Below are 22,058 nucleotides of genomic sequence, written 5' to 3'. Positions count from 1 at the left end.
GTGTGTGTGTGTGTGTGTGTGTGTGTGTGTGTGTGTGTGTGTGTGTGGCTATGGGTATTTGTGCAGTTTTATGTAGGAGGGGGTTCCCTTTGGCTACTTAGGACTCGTCTTGGAAGCCCACAAACTCTGCATCACCCAGACACTCTCATATGTTAGCCATCCGTGGTGTGACTTGAACCCCTCGGTTGTGACAGCCAAGCAGTGCACAGCCTGGATAACTATACACAGCAGCCCTACCAAGCGCCCGAATTTGGCCCAGCTCTGGAAGAAAAGCCAGCTCTTTCTCATAGGTACCTCAATGCCGTGTCTGAGGGCAGGAACCAGAAACATTGAGGACCCATTCAAAATAGGAGGAGAAGGCAGAGGAAGTGACAGGATCAGCACAGCTGCTGGCTGGCCACCCACTCTGTCCTGGTAAGAAGGGATAAGGAGATTGCATACTGGCTAAGAAAATCCTCTCACCTCCAGCTCAGGGCTGTAATCCTGGGCCTCTGCTCCTCTAAGCTTTGTTCTATTTTCACTCCTCTTCCCAGGGAGTAGGTCTCCATTGGCTGCCAGGATTTAGTGGGGACTTTTAACGCGAGTTCTCCGGCAGCCCCTGGATTTGGGTGTAGGTTTGCACAGCCCCCATTACCTTCTCCCTTCTGCTCGTTTCCTCCTATCATTTCCCTGCACTTTTTGATTCACCAGGCCCTCCCTCGCTCAGATCTGCGGGACTCAGGCCTGTGGGAGAGGAGGGCCCGGTGTTAGGAAGCCCAGGTGCGAGGCCCGGGTGCGAGGAGCAGCAGGGAAAAAAGAACCAGTCCGTCGGGGGCGTCAGCCTCCCGTGGGCCTGGGCGATGGGGAACATTATAGACGGTAAGTCGGTGGAGGAGCTGAGCAGCACCGAGTGCCACCAGTGGTACAAGAAGTTCATGACCGAGTGCCCCTCCGGCCAGCTCACCTTCTACGAGTTCCGCCAGTTCTTCGGCCTCAAGAACCTGAGCCCGTGGGCCAGCCAGTACGTGGAGCAGATGTTTGAGACCTTTGACTTCAACAAAGTGAGCAGGGGTCTGGGTGGGGAGTGCTGGAGGGACGCCCCCCCCCAGCCAGCATGGGGGTGGGGAGAAGAAGGTGTGAGAATGGCTGGAGGAGTGACTTCATTTATCTGGGAGGTCGAGTGTCGCCATCAGGGATTCCAGTTTTCTAACGTTCATTGAGCGCCTACTGTGCCTCAGGCACTAGGGGTTCAGAAAGGAATCAGCCATCGTCCCTGCCCTCGCTCCCCAGCGGAAGACAGAGGCCCCCGATCAGTGCGCCCAGAGGCCAAACCTATTGGCTTCCTCTGCCTCTTCCACATGCACAGTTTATTCCAGAACAAATATGAACACTTACAAGACAGTCATTGAGCACCTACTAAGTGCTTGGCACTGTACGTGGTGCTTCTGCACAGGCCATTAGATGCTCACGGGATGCAGGAGGAGGAAGGGTGGAGAGCAGAGAGCAGGGTGATGAGCTTCAGCCCGGCTGGTCTGGGATGGGCAGGCCCATGTTACTTGGGTCACCCATCCCATGATGGCCTGTGGACACTAGAACTGGGGACAGTCAGGGTTGCCTGGTCACTGGGGAACCCAGGCTACTCCAACTCCCAAACACCTGGTGACCTCAGTTCATCCTAAGAGGGATTAAAGGTCTGCGCAGCTGTCAAATTATATGTCTCCCCAAGGAATCACCTGGGTGCATTGGGTAAGGACTTCCTGATGAGATAGAGGGGCACTGTGAGTTTGGGCCCCCAGTTTTCATCAGCTGGGTGGCCTGGAGCCCATTTTCCCCCCTCTCCGCCTCAGCTTATTCATCGGTATCTGTCATGGAGGTCGGGAGCATTAGTTAAGGTGTTCCTTGGTGTTTCATAGCAAATCTTCTATTTATCTGGAGCAATTCAGTCAAGATGTAGTGGTAGAAGAACGTAAATCTACACACCCATCTCCCCACCCCTGCTGGTCCCCACCCCGGCTGGTGTTCCCTTGAAGGTGAGGATGTGATGCTGCCATATGTCCAACTGCACACCAGGGAGAGGTCGCCCAGAGCTTTCCCGGCTCTACTCACTGCCCATAGGGTCCAAACATCATTGTAGGCAGGGCTCCTAGGGAAAGCCGGGGTTCAGAGGCTATTTAAAACTCACTAATGTTTAGGATCAAGGGGCCAAAGCAGATTATGGGCTTTGAGTCCCAGCCTCAAGGGCAGCACCATGGTGCCCAAGGGCTTTCCTGAAAGGGATGCAGGGTCAGAGTACTGGAGCCCAAGGTATGGAGACCCAGAGGGATGGCATCATCAGGCTGGTCCCCCAAGATGCTCCAGAAGAAGTGATCTTTCCCGAAAAGGAGGGGGCAGAGTCCACGGTTGAGCCTCAACACCTTGTACCCAAATGCACTGAAATAGCTCAGCTTCTTGTCTGTTAAGGAAACCTTCAGAAGGACCCCCTAAGATTACATGTATGATACCAGGGAGGGGCAACCCATCAACCCTGTATTTGCCTAACCTGAGTCATTCATATGCCATCTCTTGTCACATGTAAGCACCACCTATACTGTCCCAAACCTGACCTCCTCAATTCCACACACATCCCCACCTTCGGGCCTGGGTGCTGCCTGGGACTCTCTTCCTCCAGAATTCTGCTTGGCTCACACCTTCCCCGGCTGCAAGACTTGTTCAAATGTCTCCTTCCCACTGACACCTGCCCTGATGTCCTGGTTTCAACCTCATTTAACTAGGACTAGCCCCCACCGTGGCATTTCCTAGTCCTCCCCTTTTCCCCCAGAGCATGTCTCATCTTCTAATACATGATACTGAATAACATTTAGTTGCTATGTTTATTGTCAATTTCTCCGGCTGGAATGTGAGCTCCATGAAGGCAGGGATTTCTGCCTTTCCTGTTCATTGCTGTAGGCTTTGCACCTAGAACAGTGCCTGGAACACAGTAGGTGCTCAATCAATACTTTTATTTGAGTGAATGACTATATGAGAAATTATGAATTTTATGAAATAGTTATATATTATATAACATACACTAATTTAAATACATACCTGCTAATTGTTAAACTGAAGAGCATCTTTGTAACATCTAAAGTGCCTTGTACACAGCAATGGGATAAATCACACTTCAGGCAACATTGCTTCCAACCACTGTCGCCAGCATAAAGCAGTAGGGCAGGTTAGTTACGAGATGGGACACAGCACTGGGAAGTTTTGAGACAGAGAGAAGTTAAACAGGGCAGTGCAAACAATAGCCCATGGGTCTATTTTTGTAAATGAATTTTTATTATAACACACCACACCCATTATTTTACTGACAGTCAAAACTGAAATATGTGCTATTCGGCCCTTTATAGAAAAAGTTTGCCAGCCCCTGAATTAGAAGAGAGCCGTATCCTAGGGTACTGCACTGGGTGCGCAGGGTTTGGGGGTATAGCTACGAGTGGGGAGTGTGACCTGGGTAACCGCCATATGCTTCGTTTGCTTCAAAGTTTTGCCTGGGCTTGGCTGTACCCGGCAATCACACAGGTGCAGACAAATCAATGTAAATCTTCCATACCTGCATCTGAGCGCTGGGTGGCATTTAGGAGACTTCAGTTTCTAGGAAAGGCTTTGTCATTCACTAGTGTGTGGCCTAACCTCTTTCAACTTTAGCTTTTCATCTGAAAATGCGGACAAAAATACCCAGGGGTGGTTGCGAGATTAAAGAAGTAAAGTGAGTAAAACATCATATGAAGCATGAAGAAAAAGTATCGCTGTAGTCTTATTACTGAATCTAACCCAGACCACAATCTTGAAAAGCGCATACTGTCATTCCCATCTCAGAGCTGAGGAAATGAGACTTGCAGAGGCTACGGGACTTGTCCAAGGTCACACCTCTCCTAAGACATGGTTTAGGTCTTTCTGGCACCAGTGCACATACCTTTCCATTGCCCCTTTTTAGCCATGTTTTTTTTAAATTACAAAAAATTCCAAAATTAAAAACGATTTTAACTACCAAAAACCTACAGCTCATTGTAAAAGTTTCCAACAATATAGAAAGATAAAAAATGAAAAGCAAAAGTACCCTCACCCTGTGTCCCCTTGCCCAGAGGAAACTTCGATAGCAGTCTTCTTGCTTCTCTGAGCGTAGCTGCAGGGGCGCCTGGCTCCATCCTGACAACGATCCTGAAAGGAGGGTTGGGCAAGGACTGATTGAGCTAAGGCATAAGGGAAAGCCCTTAAACACGGGGAAGCACTACGCAGATGTTCACTATGAGTGTGATGCCTACCACGGGGCTCAGGTGGTTAAGGTCTCACCTAAGGCCAAAGGGCAGCACACAATCGGGAGATCTCAGAGGCCTTCATACCCAACCTCTGCCACATCCCTAATAACATTACCCCAGCCTCTGCTTGCACACTTTCAGTGACAGGGAGGTCATTACTGCACGAGGCTCATTCCACCACGGGCAACCCTGCCTAAGAGTTCTTGATACCGATCCCAAATCTGCCTCTCAGTAACTTCCTGGTTCCAGAGTCATGGTTGTGAGTAAGTGGAGGAACAGGGACTGGACTCCAAGTCATGTGCTCTGAGTCCAGTGCTCCTTTCCTTACAGTACTCAGCCTCTCTGCATGACAAGGCTTCCCTCTCCCAGCTTCACTTGGCTTGGGGGAGGTGGGCAGAAGCAGGCCTGTGCTCCCTGCTTCTCTGACCCTATTGGTAGGGCTGGCAGGGCCAGGCAGAGGGTCAGCTGCTGAACATGTGGAGGGTCCTGGGGAAATATCCCGCAGGAATGTCTTCCACCACCTTCCCCCTTGGCCAATCCCTCCAAGACTCAATGAGGGCAGCGCCTCCCCCAGGAAGCCTCCCTGCTGCCCTTGCCTGGGTGCTCCCCTATTCTGTGAGTCCATAATGTCCTGTCCAGATGTGCTGTCACTGAATATACATCATGATGGCACAATGATCTCTTGATAATAATAATAGTAATAATAATAACAGTAATGGTATAGTGGTAATAACAATAGCTAACGTTTACTGAGTGATTACTATGTGCCAGGCAGTGTTGAGTGCCTTACACACATGCGCTCATTTAAGCCCACAACAACCCCATGCAGGTGGCAGCTGTTATAACTATCACAGGTGAGGAAATCGAGGGCCAGAGACATATAGAATCCTTTGTCCCAGATCCCACATATCTGAGAGGGTGAGGCCAGGATTCAAACCTGCGTCCTCAACATTGCGCTCCCGTCGGGACAGGGTTCTATCTTTCGGAGTTCTGAATCCTCAGCCTATCACAGCACGTAGTAGGTGCTTGGTAAGTTTCAAAGAATAAAGGGAAGAATGAGAAAGGCGCTCGGTGCCTCCCCATCTACCTGTACCCCTTATCTCGGTTAGTTACAGCTCATCCAAACCACGCCCCCATCCCTGGGGAGTCCTTGTCTCTCCTCCCACCTACACACTCTTACACCCTACCCCCCAAACTGGAAGGCTGAAGTTTGAGGATCACAGGGAAGCAGCCAGTGACGTCTGGAACCAAAATACCTGTGAAGGGATAGCATAAGCCATTCATACTCTAGGGGGGACTGGTTTATCAAATTTGATAAACCATCCTGCGGCAGGTAGGGTGAGCTATAACTGGCGTCCAGGAGGGCGTAACCCGGTGGGCGCCAAGGGGGCGGGGCGCGGGTCCGGGCCTGGGCTCAGCGTATCCTGGGGCCCCGGGTGCTCCGAGGGCGGGGCCCAGGCAGAGGGGGCTCAGGCGGCCGTGCCCCTCACACAGGACGGCTACATCGACTTCATGGAGTACGTGGCGGCGCTGAGTCTTGTCCTCAAGGGGAAGGTGGAACAGAAGCTGCGCTGGTACTTCAAGCTCTACGACGTGGACGGCAACGGATGCATCGACCGCGACGAGCTTCTCACCATCATCCGGGTAACTCCAGGTGCAGAGGGCCGGGCAGGGGCGGAGCCAGAGCTGAGAGCCTGGGGCTGGGTCTCAAGATGGCGGAACAGCGTGCTAGGAAGGGGACAGGATTGGGACTGACTTCCCCCGGGTGGCTCGGCCTTCACCAGCTGCGTGACCCGGGCCAGGTTTCCTCTGCTCTCTGGGCTTCAGTTTCCTCATCTGTACCAAGATATGTCGAAGCACAGTCCCAGCTCTGCCTGAGGCCTCAGGCACCTTGATCTGTACTCACCTTACACACACACACACACGCTGTTGGGAGCCTGATGTGCTCGCTCTGCCCGTCTCCTACCGCTGAGACTAATTAGGACGGGGCCTCTCACTTCTTCTTCCCTCCCAGGCCATCCGAACCATTAACCCCTGCAGCGACTCGACCATGACCGCAGAGGAGTTCACCGATACAGTGTTCTCCAAGATTGATGTCAATGGGGATGGTGAGGCCGCGCTGGGGGTCCCCAGGGGAGGGGTCACTGGGGGTGTCACCAGGGTCCCCAGGGGAGAGGGCAGAAGGGGAGACGGAGGCACAAAAGGGCCGCTGCTGGCCACCTCCTCTGCCTGCCTCCGCCCCGGCCACAGAGCTGGCTTTTGGGGATGTCTGCACCAGACTTTGGCCTCTGGCTCCTTGGCCAGCCCCATTCACAGCCACTTCCTCCAGCCTTGGTTCTGTCCCCCTTACAAGACTGCAGCTCTGGGCCCCGGAGAGCAGATGTGAACGCCTCCTGCCCATGATGCCCTTTCTCTCTACCCCAGGGGAACTCTCCCTGGAGGAGTTCATGGAGGGCGTCCAGAAGGACAAGATGCTCTTGGACACGCTAACCCGAAGCCTGGACCTTACCCGCATTGTGCGCAGGCTCCAGAATGGAGAGCAGGATGAGGAGGGAGCTGGTGGCAGGGAAAGTGAGGCAGCGGAAGCAGCTGGCTGAGCCCACCGCCCTGCTGTTTCTGTATTGGGGATGGGTGTGTGGTGGTGCCTGGTGTCTCGTTGTTTTAATACTAGATGGAGTCTTCTGAACTCAGAGGCTCAGCTCACCTGCTTGGGGCACATGGTGGCAGCAGAGGGGCAGGGGTGGGGATTCAGAGCAGGGGACAGGGAAGGAGGGTTCCTGAACCCTCTGTGCGACTCAGCTGGTGGTGACCGCTCCCTGCTGGGGGAAGCCTTCAGCATTCCTCAGGCTCCTCCCCAGCCCCTTCTGGCCCCTCTCCCAGCTTTTACCAGCTCTTCCACTGAGCTTCTCCAGTTCCACGCTCTTCTGGACAGAGAAGCTTTGTTGCAGAGGTGGGCTTTCCCGGGACTCTAATGGGATCACACAGATCTGGTGGCTGCGGCCTCCATCTGGGTGCTGTATCACACACCCATCCTGCCCCCAGCATCCCAGAGTGTACTTGTGTGGTCTGTGTTGATTCGTTCCTCCCTTCAACAAGCGTTTATCGAACACCTACTTTGTATTAATGCTAGATGTTAGACGTGCAAAGAAGACGACAGTTCTCATCTTCAAAGAACTCACAGGCCAAGCATCATTATAATAAAATATGATACTATAGACAGTGCTCCTTTATCCAGAGGAAATCCATATTTATTCAGAAGTGACTGCACAACACCCTCGTTCTTCCCCTGCTGGCCCCTTGGTGGCACATGGTGCCACATGGTTCCCCACAGGATTATGACTCAATTGTTTATGGCAAGTGTCCTGACCATCCCTGATCTAGCCTAAATCCCTCTTGCTGCAGTGATACCTGACAGCCAGTTGGGAAGTGGAACAGTCTGTTATAGATGGGCTCTATCCCCATTCTTTGCACACCCCAACTTTAGGAACACCTGTCCAAGAACCTGGGGAGAGACATAGGCTGGAGCAGTTATGACCATTCTTTCAAAGATGCTCTTTCCTTCTGAACTTTGAGTCTTCGCTTCAGTGGGGTGTGGGGGAAGTTCAGGGAGTAAAAAAAATCCAGGGGTGGGAAGGAGCAAACAAGCGGAAAGGGGGGTAAATCCCCAGCTTGCAGAGAGCCCCCTGGGCGGGGAGGAGAGGATGTGTTTCGCTCACACCGTCCTGTCCATCACGTGAACCACTTCAGACTGGGAAGTCAGCCGGGGGCCGCCAGCCTGAGCACAGACATGGAGGGAAGGTGGAGCTCAATGCCTGGGGCAACCTGGAAAAAAAGGGAGTTGACATTTCTGCTGCTTCTCTTGGTGGCTGCCTCTTGGGAAATCCTGGAGGTCAAAGCTGGGAGGGTATTTGGATAGAACTGGGACATATCCCCAACCTCATTCACATACCATCTTCATGATTTGGGGCATATCTGTGCCCCAGCTGGATTACTATTATTTTTTAATCAACTATTTTTTTTACCTTACATTTGTTTCTAAAGGAAACTTTATGTGAATATAATGCCCATGAAATCACAGGCTCTACAAGTTAGTTTTATTCTTCATACAACACAGAAACATCTAGTCACATGAGTTCCTTTTCTGAGTTCCTCGGCACCCCATGCAACCAGAGTGACTGCCTTTTATTTATTTATTTTTGGCTGCGTTGGGTCTTCGTTGCTGCATGCGGGCTTTCTCTAGTTGTAGCGAGAGGAGGCTACTCTTCGCTGCTCAGTAGTTGTGGCGCACGGGCTTAGTTGCCCCGTGGCATGTGGGATCTTGCCGGACCAAGGCTTGAACCCATGTCCCCTGCATTGGCAGGCGGATTCTTTTTTAAATAAATAAATAAATAATTTATTTATTTACGGCTGCGTTGGATCTTCGTTGCTGCGTGCGGGTTTTCTCTCGTTGCTGCGCGCGGGCTTTCTCTCGTTACGGCAAGCGAGGACTACTCTTCGTTGTGGTGTGCTGGCTTCTCATTGCGGTGGCTTCTCTTGTTGCAGAGCACAGGCTCTAGGCGCGTGGGCTTCAGTAGTTGTGGCTCGTGAGCTCTAGAGCGCAGGCTCAGTAGTTGTGGTGCACGGGTTTAATTGCTCCACGGCATGTGGGATCTTCCTGGACCAGGGCTCGAACCCGTGTCCCCCGCATTGGCAGGCGGATTCTTAACCACTGCGCCACCAGGGAAGCCCCAGAGTGACTGCCTTTTAATCTAGTTTATGTACTGGGGTTGCACATAGAGTTTGTATAACAAAAGTAATTCCACGTCTAGAGAATTCCCTCACAGTCCAGTTGTTAGGACTCCACGCTCTCAGTGCCGAGGGCCTGGGTTCAATCCCCGGTCGGGGAACTAAGATCCTACAAGCTGTGCAGTGCGGCCAAAAGAATTCCACATCTAAAAAAATAATAATCTGAAAACTGCTTGTCTAGCCCAACCTGCTCACCGTGCAGATGAGACACCAAGGTTAGGGAAAAGAAATGGCCGTCTTGGGTCACACAGCAGTTGGAGGCAAAGCCTGGCCTAGAACCCAGGTTGGCAGGCCCCAGTTCTCTCCAGAGACAGAGTAAAGTTTTCTCCATCCTTTAAGGAGACACATTTGGCTTGTGGGCCTGTGATGGGGAATTGTGGAGGGTCCATTCTGGGGGCGGGGGTTGGAGAGGTGAGTGTGAGGGATGAGGGGTAGGGAGGGGGAGAGGAGGGTTGGGAGGGGTTGGCAGCAGGGGCTGGGGGAGCAGCACCAGGGCAGAGCTGAAACAGCCCCTTTAAGCACAGCTGACCCCCTCCAAGGGCAGGAAGACCACGGCCTTACTTGTTGCAAGTTTCCCTCCTGACACCCTTGGCAAGGACAACTTGGAGAGTAAGAGGCAAGAGTCCTCCCATGAACATTCCTCAGGATCCTGGGGTGATGTAATTATTATCCATCCCTTCTCCCCGATTATTATCCATCCCTTCTACCTTTTCTTCAGAGTCAACAACACCTGCCAGCCCCACCCTTCTACTAGTCAGTTTCACACTGGGTGGGCATTCTCATTGCTAATTTCATCTATGGAACCCCTACCCCTCAGTTTTCCCTGCTTCCAGCTATGAACCATGTAGGAATTTGTGGAAACCCCACAACCACCTAGCCAAGGCCTAGCTTTCCCAGGAGCAGCTGAAGGGGGAGAGGAAGCCTGTTCCCTTCACCACCCTGTGAATCCTCCCAATGGACCGGGTCCTGTTGGCCACTTGAGACCAACGGCCCCTCCCCTCCCCACTCAGCCCCACCCCCTGCACAGGGGATGCCGGGAAGTCCAAGCCAGGATAAGAGTGGGCAGAAGCAGGCTGAGCCAGGGACCCTCCCACTGCTCTGGAAACCTGGTGAGCCTGGAGTCTTGGAGGGCTCCCAGGACCCCAGAGCCCTCAGAACATGGCACTTCTCCGCCTTTGCTGAGAGATCCAGCTACCGGGATTGACGTCCATCTGCAGCATCTTCATCACCCACCTGTCACGACGGGCGCCTTCAATGAACTCACTCAGGGACAGCTGGCCTGCACGAGGGGTAGGAGAGACGGTCACAGGGGGATGGAAGAAGTGGGGTGGGGGTGAGAGTTGAGGCCTTCTCTGCTTGGGTGCGCCTACACCTTGTACACAGATAAGCCTGCAGCCTCAGGGCCTAAGCTTGGGCCTTGTCGATTCCCTGATTCTCCAGGAGTCACCTGGAACCTTCAAGGGTTTCTTTAAGGGACTTTATTTGCAAGTGAGTTTAAGTTTTACTTCTGCCCGCGGTACCCTCAGAATGCTCTTGAGGGCTCTTCTGGGTGTGTTCCCAGCCAGCCGCCTCCCTGTGCAGCCTGGGGCTGGGGCTCTGAGCTACGGCGAGGAGAGCCCAAGTAGCTGGCTCTTAAGTACATGACCCCATTTTTTCCTTTCAACCGTTCTTAGCCCCATTTTCCAGGTGAGGAAACTGAGACCAGGCTGAGAGGGTAAATGTAGCTCCCTGGTCTGCCCGACTCCAAAGCTTCTCTTCTTCCACTGCGCTTGCCTGGCCTCCATCAGCAACTCCCACAGGAGTTTTAATCACTCTTACAAACCTCACATGCTAGTGACACCCTTGTTAGTTTAGGTATTCCCCTCTACACCCATCTCACTGTCAGGAGGTGAAGGGCCTCGCCTAAGGTCACATGGATAGAAAGTGGGGTGATCCAGGATGGGTGCCGTGCCCGCCACTCGCCCCACCATCCTCTCTGCCCATTACCATCTCCGTTCTCATCCACCAGAAGGAAGATCCTGTCCACGACCTCCTCAGGTGTGAGCAGCTTGCCTTGCCACTCAGCCTCCATCTCCACCCTGCAGGCTTTCTTCAGCTTGTAGATGGACTGTGGGAGAGAACCCGGCGGTATCCACAAGACCCTGCACACCCTGCCCTCTCCCCAGGACCCACATACCTTGGCAGCTTGTCCCCAGCGCTGCCCCCCAGTCTGTGCATCTGAGGACCACGGGACCAAATTAAAAGTGACCCGTGGGTCCCATTGTTCCCTCAGGGTCCCATTGGCCTAATTCCAACCGAGGAGTTCCCGGCTTCACACACCGCCTCTGCCCCACGCCTTTGGCATTTCCACTGTGAGTGTCAGAGCTGACACCCAAAACCTTTAAGGAGGGATGTGGACGGCACAGTGATGGTCTAAACTCCACACTACAGAGGAAAAAATGGAGATTCAGAGAGGAAAAGAGATTTTAGTATATTTATAGATGTGTGTGTATGTGTGTGAAATAGGATGACGGGAGAGGGAAAAGCACAGGTGTCTCCCTTGCCCTGTTTCTGGCAATGAGGCAACGTTTGGAAGTGAAACGGGGAAGAGACAGACAAATGTGAGGGTTATCCTTAGTCCTTGGTTGGGGCTCTGAGGACAGAGGTGTGCCTTCTGGGTCCCCCCTGCCCAGTGCAGCGCCTGGCACAAAGCAGGCCCCACTAACGGTGCTGGGAGGCTCAGGGGTTACAGGCAGCCCAGCACCTCCTGGTGGATGAACTTGGGCAAACCACACAACCTCCACGGGCCGATTTCCTTATCTGTAAAATGGACCAACAATCCCCTCCTCGGAGTGCAGTTCTGGGGAGTAATAGGCTAATGCAGGTTTCGTGCAAAGTCTGAGCTGTAGTACTTTTTTTTACCCCTTGCTTGTTCTTGCTAGCAGTCAATCAGCTTTGTTAGTCTTTTCAAAAAACCAACTTTTGCTTTTGTTGACTTTCCTTATGCATTTGTGTTCTGTTTCATTAATTTCTGCTTTTTATTAGTTCTTTCCTTCTGCTTTCTTTGGCCTTAATTTACTCTTTTTTCTAATTTCTTGAGATGACTTCTTGGATCATTGAATTTTCAACCTCTCTTATTTTCTAGTATATACATTTTAAGGCCACCGATGTTTCTGCAAGTCCAGCTTTAGCTGCATTCCACAAGTTTTGTTACGTTTGCATTATTATTCAGTTCACAATACTTTGTGTGTATGTGTGATATTATTGTTTTGATTCACGGAGTACTAGGAAGTGGATTGCCTAATTTCCAAACACATGGGGATTTTCTCATTCTCTTTTTGTAATTGATTTCTAGCTTAATTTCACTGTGGTCGGAAAGCACACTCTGAAGGATTCCAATGCCCCTTCCCACCCCCAGCCCCAGGGGCCCCCACTTCAGCAGCCAGCACTCACAGCCCAGCGGGGCCACATGCCCAGGTGCCTGCCCTGCACCCCCACCCTGAGTAGACACTGACCTCCACGATGTCCAGCAGCTCCAGGCGGTCAAGGAAGCCATTGCGGTCCTTGTCATAGATCTTGAAGGTCCACTTCAGCTTGTGCTCCAGGGTGCCCCTCAGCACAAGGTTCAGGGCTGCCACATACTCCAGGAAGTCGATGGTGTCGTCCTGCATTGGGAGTGGGAGCTGTGAGGCTCCCTCCCACCCGCTGCCCTATCTCCATGGAGCGCAGGTGTGAGCCCTAATCTAGGCCACCATCCCTGTAAACTCAGGGCTTTGCCTCCTCCTTGCATTCCGTGTGCCTCTGCATCTGTGCTTGTGCTATTCTCTGCCCTGGGATCTACTCCCAGCCTCCATGCTCACCCACTCCTATCTGTCCTTCAAGGCTCAACTCAAGGGTCCCCTCCTCCAGGAAGCCTTCCTTCTCACACCACTTCAGCCACAATGATCTCCCTCTCCCTCTTCCGACACTCCCAGCACCCACCATCTATTCTACCCTTAAGTGTTTCGTGTGTCTCATTCTCTAGCTACAGTCTATGCTCCGGGAGAAAGGAGAGGGGTTTACATTGCTTTTATCCCTCCTCCATGCTTAGCACAATGCCACTTCCACCCAGAGTCTCATAAATATTTATGAATCAATGAAGAAATGATTAAGTCTGAATTTCAGACTAACATAGTTTTGACAGGAAATTAGAAAGCAGGACCTCACGTATTTCAGGGCCAGGATCTCAGCCCTCCAAATCAAAAATTGGAATTGTCATCTCTCCCAGGAGTGTCTGTCATTCCCATGACTTTTTTTTTTAATATAAATTTTTTTAAATTTTTATTTATTTTATTTATTTATTTTTGGCTGTGTTGGGTCTTCATTGCTGAGTGCGGGCTTTCTCTCGTTGCGACGAGCAGGGGCTGCTCTTCGTTGAGGTGCGCAGGCTTCTCATTGTGGTGGCTTCTCTTGTTGCGGAGCATGGGCTTTAGGCATGCGGGCTTCAGTAGTTGTGGCACGTGGGTTCAGTAGTTGTGGCTTGCGAGCTCTAGAGCACAGGGTCAGTAGTTGTGGTGCACAGGCTTAGTTGCTCCGTGGCACGTGGGATCTTCCCGCACCAGGGCTCGAACCTGTGTCCCCTGCATTGGCAGGCGGATTCTTAACCACTGCACCACCAGGGAAGCCCATTCCCATGACTTTGTAATCACAAATGGCATTGCTGGCCCAGAGCCCCACTGTCCCACTGGGTCAGGTCACTCAGCCCCGGTTCAAGGGGTGCCTGGGCAGGCAAGGTTTGAGCAACAGAAGAACACGGCCCCAAATGAGGGAAACAGAAAAAGCCTAATGAAAAACCAAGAAAATAAGATGAGCCTACCTGAAGAGTTTTATTCAACATCCTTTATATAATTCCTTCTGGTCCTCCACACTCCTCACAATGTATTTACCTAATTGAGGTTAGACTGTAGCTATAATTTTAGTTCCTGGATTTTTATTTAAAAATTTCCCATGCCTTCAAAATTATTTTAAATCATACCTTTTCTTCTTCTTTTTCAGAGGAATACTGGGAAGTCCCTCTTGCTGAACATGGGTTTGATGTTTTATGTGACACAATGAACATCTTTGTGCATATGTATTTTTTCTTATGTCTCTGGTAATTTCTGTAGGGTAGATTCTTAGCAGTTGCTAGGTGTTCCTCGCCCCACACCAGTAGTCTTTTTTTTTTTTTTTGGCTGCGTTGGGTCTTCGTTGCTGCGCGTGGGCTTTCTCTAGTTGTGGTGAGCAGGGGCTACTGCGGTGGCTTCTCTTGTTGCAGAGCACGGGCTATAAGTGCGCGGCTTCAATAGTTGCAGCACGCGGGCTCAGTAGTTGTGGCGCACAAGCTTCGTTGCTCCACGGCATGTAGGATCTTCCCGGACCAGGGCTCGAACCTGTGTCCCCTGCATTGGCAGGCGAATTCTTAACCACTGCGCCACCAGGGAAGCCCCTCTATGAATTTTTTAATTGAAATACAGTTGATGTACAATATTAGATAAATTCCAGGTGTGCAATACAGTGATTGATAATTTTTAAAGATTATGCTCCATTTATTGGAGCATACAGTATTGGCTATATTCCCTGTGTTGTACAGTATATCCTTGTAGCTTATTTCATATGTAATAGTTTGTTCCGCTTAATCCCCTACCCGAGTTGCCCCTCCCCACTTGTTCTACAAAATTTTATCACGTGTAGATACGAATAACTCTCAACACAAAGAAACTCTCCTGTGTTACCTCTTAAGGGTCACATCTTTCCCCCAACCGTAACACTTGACAACCACTGATCTGTTCTCCATCACAATAATATTTTCACTTTGAGAATGGTATATAAATAGAATCATATAATGTGTAACTCTTTTTCACTCAGCACAATGCGCTGGAGATTCATCTCAGTCACTGTGCATCAGCAGTTCCTTCCTTCTTATTACTGCACGGCGCACCATTGTATGGATGGGCCCCAGTTTGCTTTCTGTTTGCTCACTGAAGGTTATTTGGCTTGTGTCCAGTTTTTCTTCCCCAGCTCTACTGAGGTAATAATTGCAAAATATCCTTTTAAGGAACTCTGTGTAAGATTAAGGTGTACAATGTGATAATTGGTTGTTCTTTAAAAGGCTATCTTCATTAGTAATTACTATTTATTAAGCTTACTAAAAATAGATGTTAGGTTTCTTTTAAAATAAGAATTGGGTAGGAAAATGTGTGCAAAATGGCTGGTAGGGGGCTTCCCTGGTGGCGCAGTGGTTGAGAGTCCGCCTGCCGATTCAGGGGACGCGGGTTCGTGCCCCGGTCCGGGAGGATCCCACATGCCGCGGAGCGGCAGGGCCCGTGAGCCATGGCTGCTGAGCCTGCGCGTCTGGAGCCTGTGCTCCGCAACGGGAGAGGCCACCATAGTGAGAGGCCCGCGTACCGCAAAAAAAAAAAAAAAAAAAGGCTGGTAGGGATCATCTGTTTTACATACATCATCTCCCTCAGGTCTGTCATCCCCATGTTATGAATGAGGAAACAGAGACTCAGAGGTTGAATAAGTTGCCCAAGAAATTCCAACCCAGCAAGTGGCAGAGCCTTTCAAGCTACATGCCTTCTCCAGTTCATCAGGTTGGGAGAAATGTCTTACTCCATACAAGGTCTATTACTGTCTACAAAATGAACCTGGTGTCTAGCACCAAGGGGAGAACAACAAACAAAAAACCACGGACAAATCCCTACTCTCCAGATCTCTAGATTCCCCCACATTCTTTGTCTAGAACCTTCTGTTCTCATAACATCCTGTCTCACCATGATACGGTTTCCACAAAGACCCCTCGCCTTACCTGAGGCCCACTGTAGAGCAGCCCCTTCCTGACAAGTGATCTCCCCTGCGAGTTTACTTCAAAACCCCCCACCCTAGGGACTTCCCTGGTGGCACAGTGGTTTAGAATCCGCCTGCCAAGGCAAGGGGCACGGGTTCGAGCCCTGGTCAGGGAAGATCCCACATGCCACGGAGCAACCAAGCCCGTGCGCCAAACTACTGAGCCTGTGCTCTAGAGCCCACGAGCCGCAACTACTGAGCCCATGTGCCACAACTACTGAAGCCCACGCGCCTAAAGCCTGTGCTCCGCAACAAGAGAAGCTGCCGCAATGAGAAGCCTGCACACCGCAACAAAGAGTAGCGCCTGCTCGCCGCAACTAGAGAAAGCCCGCACGCAACAATGAAGACCCATCACAGACAAAAATAAATAAATAAAATAAAAATTAAAAAAAAAGAAATAGAAAAAAATTTAAAAAAAAACACCTACCCCCCGGACCAGCTCTGGAAAGCTTCCAGCTGGGGCTAATCTCATGAATTGCACACGAGCTCTCATCAGCTTCAATTACTCACAGGGGCCCAAGATGATGGAAATGCCTGTCTACTCAAGAGCTGGAGCAGAAGTGACAGGAACGTGATCTGCTCTGTGGGATTACCTGCGTCGTTTCTCCCTGAACGGGCTGCACTGGTGAACCAACCCTGACCCCCAACACTCCTTACATAAGGATCCCGAAGGACATTTGAGCTTCATCCTCCCTTTTCTTCCATCCCGTGTATCACAGGCAAGCACCAGAGACGAGTGTTACTACTACCACCAGGAGGGGGCGTAGCAGCAGCAGAGACCAGGTACTCCTACCTCCTTGGCTCCACCAAAACCCTGTTTCCACCACCTCAGATTTTGATGTGTGAGCAAGATCTATGAGCTCTTTTGATTTTATTTGCCCCAGAAATCTCAGACCAACTGCCTAGAAACAAGACTTGCTGATACAAAGACTGTGCCAAGGTGGAAAGTGGAGCCGGGTGGAGGTTTGGAGACACAAAGTGGGAAAAGAAAAGAAAGAAGGCTCAGTCCCTGACAGAGGAGCTGAAAACACCTGCCTGGAATGCTCTTCCTTACAGCAGGAGGCCAAGTAATAAATAGAGAAGGGACGGTGGAGTTACAAAATTATCAGCTGAGGCCAAACCCAGGGGATAAGCACTTGATGAGCAACAGGAAATTTACTTAGTCTCAAAGTATCTCCCTATAAGATGCTTATAAATTACAAAGGAAAAATAGTCACTTTACAGTGGTGGAACCTGGCAGAACACCATGTATCCAAGTGATCGAAGTGAACCACTCCACTAATGGGACAAACCAACATCATGTGCCCCCTGACATGATGCACTCAGGAGGACACAGCATCTCTTCTGGGGCATTTCTGCCAGAAGTGTAACCTGAATCTCATCACGAGGCAACATGGGACAAACCCAAATCACTGGTCTGCAGTCTTTGAAAATGTCAGAGTCAAATAAGATAAAGAAAAGCTGAGATTAAAGTTTCCAAATTAAAGGCTAAGAAAGAGACAGGACAAGTAAATGCAATGTGTGATCAAACGAAAAAAAAAAAAAAAGGTTATAATGGATATCACCAGGACAATTGACCAAACTTGAATATGGATTGTCGATTAGATAACAGAATTTATTACTGTTGAATTTCCTGATTTGATCACTTATTAGGTTAAGAGAATGCCCTTGGTCTTAGAAAATACACACTAGAATACTTGGGTAAAAGGTTGCGATGTCTATAATTTTCTCTAAAAAATATGTATGTATATTTATATGCACAATATACACATATATGTATATATTATGTGTATGTATATATACATAAATACATAATACATTACACGGAGAGAATGGTAAAGCAAATGAGGCAAAATGTAAACAGTTGGAGAATTTGGATAAATTGTACATGGGAATTAATTGCACTATTATAATTTTTCTGTAAATTTTAAATCATACCAAAATTAAAAGGTTGTTTTAAAAACAATTGATGAATATTATATGCTGATTTATAGGAGGAGATTAGGTATAAGAGGTCAGCCATATTATTCCCAGGGGCTTCATAATCCCTTTGAGATCTTGAATTGTTATTATACTGAATTTTAAATGAATTTGAGGAAGATTGATAAATCCATGATAGTGACTCTTGCTATATATAATCTATTTATTTACTTCTCTTGTGACATTCAACACTTAGAAAAATCATTTTCTCTCTGAAAAAAACCCAACAAACTGCCTTCTGGGCAGGAGCACTTGCCTGGAACTCAGGACCCCTGAGTATATGATCTTGGTCAATCAATTCACTGAATTTGGAATAACAACCTCTGCCTGTTCCCTCCCAGGGCTGCTGCTGCCTCAGAGGCGCCTGTGGAGAGGAGCTTTGACAAGGCTGAAGCTCACTCTGGGCCCCGAGATAGGGTTCATCTCCAAGGAGGTTTCTGTTGCAGGGAATGACGCTGACCCCGCCCTCCCGCCCCCTACAGGCGATGAGGAGATGTGCACTGACCGGTACCAGGGTCAGTTTGGGACCCGAAGAAGCGTTCCCAGTGACTCTCTCTAGAAAGTGAAGCTCTCCCCCTACAAAGAAGTGGGATACCCACCGCTTTCTCCAGAATAATTATCTAGGTCCAACCCACCTCCCCCTCAATTTGGGGGACTGAAATAGGTATTTGAGGCAAACCTAATGGTTTAAAGTACTGTGGAGGCGCTGGACTGGATGGCCTTAAGTAATGAAGGGATTTCAATGTTTGAATTCAATTCCCAGGTGCGCATTTACAAAATATATTATCTTCTTAGCTCCTGGTGCCATCCAAGGGCTGGAAGAAACCCTGTGGATGGATGATTTCATGGCATCTTTTATGGCTTGAAGAGTAGAAAGGGGCTTTTGCAATAATCCGTCCAACTTCCAAGTCCAGGAAGGAGCCTCCTCCAGCTTTCTGGGTGGGAAGAGCTGACCGGTCTCAATTCGAAGGACCCCAACAAGGGGGCGCTCACGACCTGTTCCAAGATAGCTCCGCCCATTTAGGGCAGGTCTGGAGCCCCTTATCTTTACAGCGAGGGGTGCTCTGGTGGGTGCGAAAAACCAGGTCCTCCGGCTATGGAGCCCTGTCCATAAATACACGTAGAGAGGGCTGGGCCGTGCGCCTTTCTGCAGAGTTTCCCCTCAGCTCTCAGGAAGGCCAGTCACATGAGAGCGGAGAGGTGGATGGGAGGAAGAGAAGACGGAAAGAGGAATGATGGGGAGAAGAGTTTGGGGAAACAGTGCGACAGAAAAGGCGAGAGAGGATGGAGAGAAACGAAGAGCAGAGGAAGAGCAGGAGGACTGGGGAACTGAGCTCCCACTGAGGATGCTCCTTTAGCACCGGGATGAGACCTGAGCCATCGATCCTCCCCCTCAGGGCGCCTTACCCCGTTCTTGTCGAAAGCTCGGAACATGCCCTCTACATACTGGGAGGCCTCCTCGTTGCCTGCGACCTTGAAGAAGCGCTTAAACTCGTGCAAGAAGAGCGTGCCGCTGGGGCACTCCTCCAGGAACTTCCTGTACCACTCCTGCAGCTCCGCCACGTCCAGCACGCCGTTCTCCTCTGCCTCCTCCCCGCTGAACTGCTGCCCCATCCTGGCTCCCGGGGACGTCAGTGAGCAAGGGTCTGTGCTTCCTCCCGGGCTTCTGCCAATGGATTCCTTAGGCGAGGGCCCTCTTCCTCCCTTTCCTCCTCTTAGCCAGGCTCTTCATCATCTCCTAGCCAACAGAACAGGATGGGCAGTGCAGGGGGCTGGCAGCGAGGGGGCGGGACCAGGCCAGCTAAGCGCCCTAAGATCATTAGAAGATTCCCCTGAAGGTCTGACCTCCAGTCAGCTAAGCTCCCCCAGCCCCACCCCTCCCTTTAGTCTCATCAACCACTCAACTAAGCTGCCGGGCAGATTCTGAAGAGGGAGAAGGGGAGGACACTGAGAGGTAGGCAGATGGAGTGGGAGTTGGGAAGACAGGCTGAGACCCTCCCACCTCACACGTGCTCCCTGTCCCTTTCCGTTGGGCACCATGCTGCTCCAGGGAGGCCCATCTTGGAGATACAGGAGACTCTGAAGTCCAGAGAGGAAGCAAGGCCAACTCCTAGCCCATAAAACAGAATTACTGGTGAGCTGGGGCTTGCCCTTCACTTGGCCTCATGAGAAGCCGCAGGATATATGATGCGAAGGGCTCTGGGTGAGCACCTCTGTCCCCAGACTAACTCAGTGCCCAGCACGATATCTGAAGCTCCTTTACAGATCACACCCTTGAGTCTTGGAAGTTCTCCATCTCCCAGTTTAAAGTACAGATACTTCCCTCCTACACCCTTCATCCAAGACCTATCAGCAGGGCTCTTCCCACTTTTTCTCCAAAGTATAAACATATGAGAAGGATCTGGGAGCGTGGCTTAACTTATCTCTGAAGGCTCTTACTTTTATATTAAAGGTTCATGCGAATTTGGTTTTGAAAATTATTTTTATTTATTTTGGCCGTGCCGCTCGGCATGCAGGATCTTAGCTCCCCAACCACGGATCGAACCTGCATCCCCTGCGTTAGAAGTGTGGAGTCTTAACCACTGGACCACCAGGAAAGTCCTGCGAATTTGTTTTTGAATCAGTTATATACTCATGCTTACGTTAATGGAATATAAAAATGACACCTCCAAGAAATCAGAAAACCTGGAGCACTAATTTTTTTGAGATTTTAGGGGCAGTCCTTCCAGTGTGTCTCATAATCTCAGGCGCAGCACTGCCTGCCTCCCACTGGATGTTCATTCCTGAATTGCTTTGTACATTCCAGTCTCTCTCTCTCTCTCTCTTGCTCGTTCTCGCTCGCTCTCCCAGCTCCCCGCCTCCAGACGTCCCTAATCTCTCAGAGTTCTTCTAATTTCCTTGCCATCCCTGAAGGTGGAACCCCGCTTCCTCTGTCATCCTTTCAAGTGCCGATGGGTTTTTCTCCCAAATCCCACGTGCCTCTGGGTCTGGAGGTTAAGGCTGGTCTCCTCCTTGTTCAGCTGTTGCCTCTACCTTTCCTCTTTCCTCTTTTCTCCCTCAGAAATGCCAGCGCCTTCGAGGCCACGTCTGACCCTCCCACCTTGTCCATACTTGTCCATATTGTCATCATTCACTGGTGACGTCACCATTCGTCCCAAAGCATCAGGTGGACAGCTGGTCCCTCCCACTCTGGCCTCAAAGGTTCTTATCTCCCCAGTTCCCAAGAGCTTTTCTTCCACCCCACCTTGGCCCCCATTCACTGTGGTCCCTGGGCCAGCAGATGCAACATCTGGGAGTCCGTTAGAAATGCAGATTCTCAGGCCCCTCCTCCCCTAGTGAATCTGGAACTTGGGGTTGCGGGGCCACAGTCTGTGTTTTAAAAAGCTCTCCAGGTGCTTCCACGGCACATGAAGTCTGAGAATGTCTACCGGAGGCCTTGCTACCACGAATTTCTCTACTGATGGTCTGAAACGTTCAAACACCGTCATCGCCTCTCCTTCCACTCACTTACACTAACAGCTTCACTCCAGCAACTCACCAGCCCTGTTGAGACTTCCAACCCGTCTATCACTATGCTTTTTAACATCTGTCACATTCTCACTTTCCTCCTTATCCTGACGCACGGCCCAGAACTCTTGTCATTTCCTTGCCATGACCTTGACCTTTGCGCCCCTCTCTCCCTCTAACTACTCGCTTGGCAAAACCTGACCCTGGCTACAGCTATCCCCTTAATTAGGCACTAACACCTCATCTGCACCCGAGGCTGAACACAGCTGGAAAAAGTCAGAAAATCACACTGGCCGCACACACTTCAAATAATGCCGGACAGTTGTACTGCACGCTCTCCTCTGCTGACTTGAGTCCCTTTTCCCCGAGATGACTCTTCCACCACGCTTCCTGCCCTCAAAACTTCCCCTTGCTCCCACGTTCAACTGATGACCTTGTCACATCCTTCACTTCACAGAGAAGCAGATGCATCTGACAACCACCTCATCCTCTCATAGCAGACACACCTCTCTGCACCTGTGCTCACATACCCGGCCTCTCTTCCTGGTTCGATGGATGCAGCGTCCCTTTCCCACTTCTCCCCGTCAGCTCCTCTACTTGGTTTCTAGATGTCACCTCCCTTTGCCTACTCAAGCACTTCATGTCCACAGTAATCCCTTTCTCTTC

At 50.5% G+C, this 22,058-nt stretch overlaps 2 protein-coding genes across 2 annotated transcripts; one reads left to right on the top strand and one right to left on the bottom strand.

The window, feature by feature from the left end:
- Positions 1 to 625: 625 nt before the first annotated feature.
- GUCA1A (guanylate cyclase activator 1A) lies at positions 626 to 6,961 on the top strand. The gene is made up of 4 exons (XM_029244493.1): positions 626 to 1,040; positions 5,772 to 5,921; positions 6,292 to 6,385; positions 6,702 to 6,961. The coding sequence occupies exons 1-4, from the start codon at positions 840 to 842 to the stop codon at positions 6,872 to 6,874; spliced, it is 618 nt and encodes a 205-aa protein (XP_029100326.1). The 5' UTR covers positions 626 to 839; the 3' UTR covers positions 6,875 to 6,961.
- A 2,810-nt stretch (positions 6,962 to 9,771) lies between these two features.
- On the bottom strand, positions 9,772 to 19,591 carry GUCA1B (guanylate cyclase activator 1B). The gene is made up of 4 exons (XM_029244397.1): positions 19,293 to 19,591; positions 12,557 to 12,706; positions 11,049 to 11,169; positions 9,772 to 10,341 (listed from the first exon to the last, which is right to left on the bottom strand). The coding sequence occupies exons 1-4, from the start codon at positions 19,497 to 19,499 to the stop codon at positions 10,214 to 10,216; spliced, it is 606 nt and encodes a 201-aa protein (XP_029100230.1). The 5' UTR covers positions 19,500 to 19,591; the 3' UTR covers positions 9,772 to 10,213.
- Between the last annotated feature and the right edge of the window lie 2,467 nt (positions 19,592 to 22,058).

This window comes from Monodon monoceros, unplaced genomic scaffold (genome assembly GCF_005190385.1).
Source record: "Monodon monoceros isolate NGI ecotype Baffin Bay Population unplaced genomic scaffold, NGI_Narwhal_1 Super_Scaffold_3, whole genome shotgun sequence".
NCBI classification, from domain to species: Eukaryota; Metazoa; Chordata; class Mammalia; order Artiodactyla; family Monodontidae; genus Monodon; species Monodon monoceros.
Note: the sequence above shows the minus strand (reverse complement) of the source record. Positions and strands in the feature narration are given on the sequence as shown.

Bases quoted from the DNA above. Each gene is read 5' to 3' on its own strand.
- GUCA1B (XM_029244397.1), bottom strand. From the start codon at position 19,499: ATGGGGCAGCAGTTCAGCGGGGAGGAGGCAGAGGAGAACGGCGTGCTG. The intron at 12,707-19,292 runs GTAAGGCGCCCT...CTCCCAATGCAG, and splicing joins GAGCTTTCGACAAGAACGGG to GACGACACCATCGACTTCCT. The intron at 10,342-11,048 runs GTAATGGGCAGA...CCCCTCGTGCAG, and splicing joins GGTGGATGAGAACGGAGATG to GCCAGCTGTCCCTGAGTGAG.
- GUCA1A (XM_029244493.1), top strand. From the start codon at position 840: ATGGGGAACATTATAGACGGTAAGTCGGTGGAGGAGCTGAGCAGCACC. The intron at 1,041-5,771 runs GTGAGCAGGGGT...CCCCTCACACAG, and splicing joins AGACCTTTGACTTCAACAAA to GACGGCTACATCGACTTCAT. The intron at 6,386-6,701 runs GTGAGGCCGCGC...TCTCTACCCCAG, and splicing joins GATTGATGTCAATGGGGATG to GGGAACTCTCCCTGGAGGAG.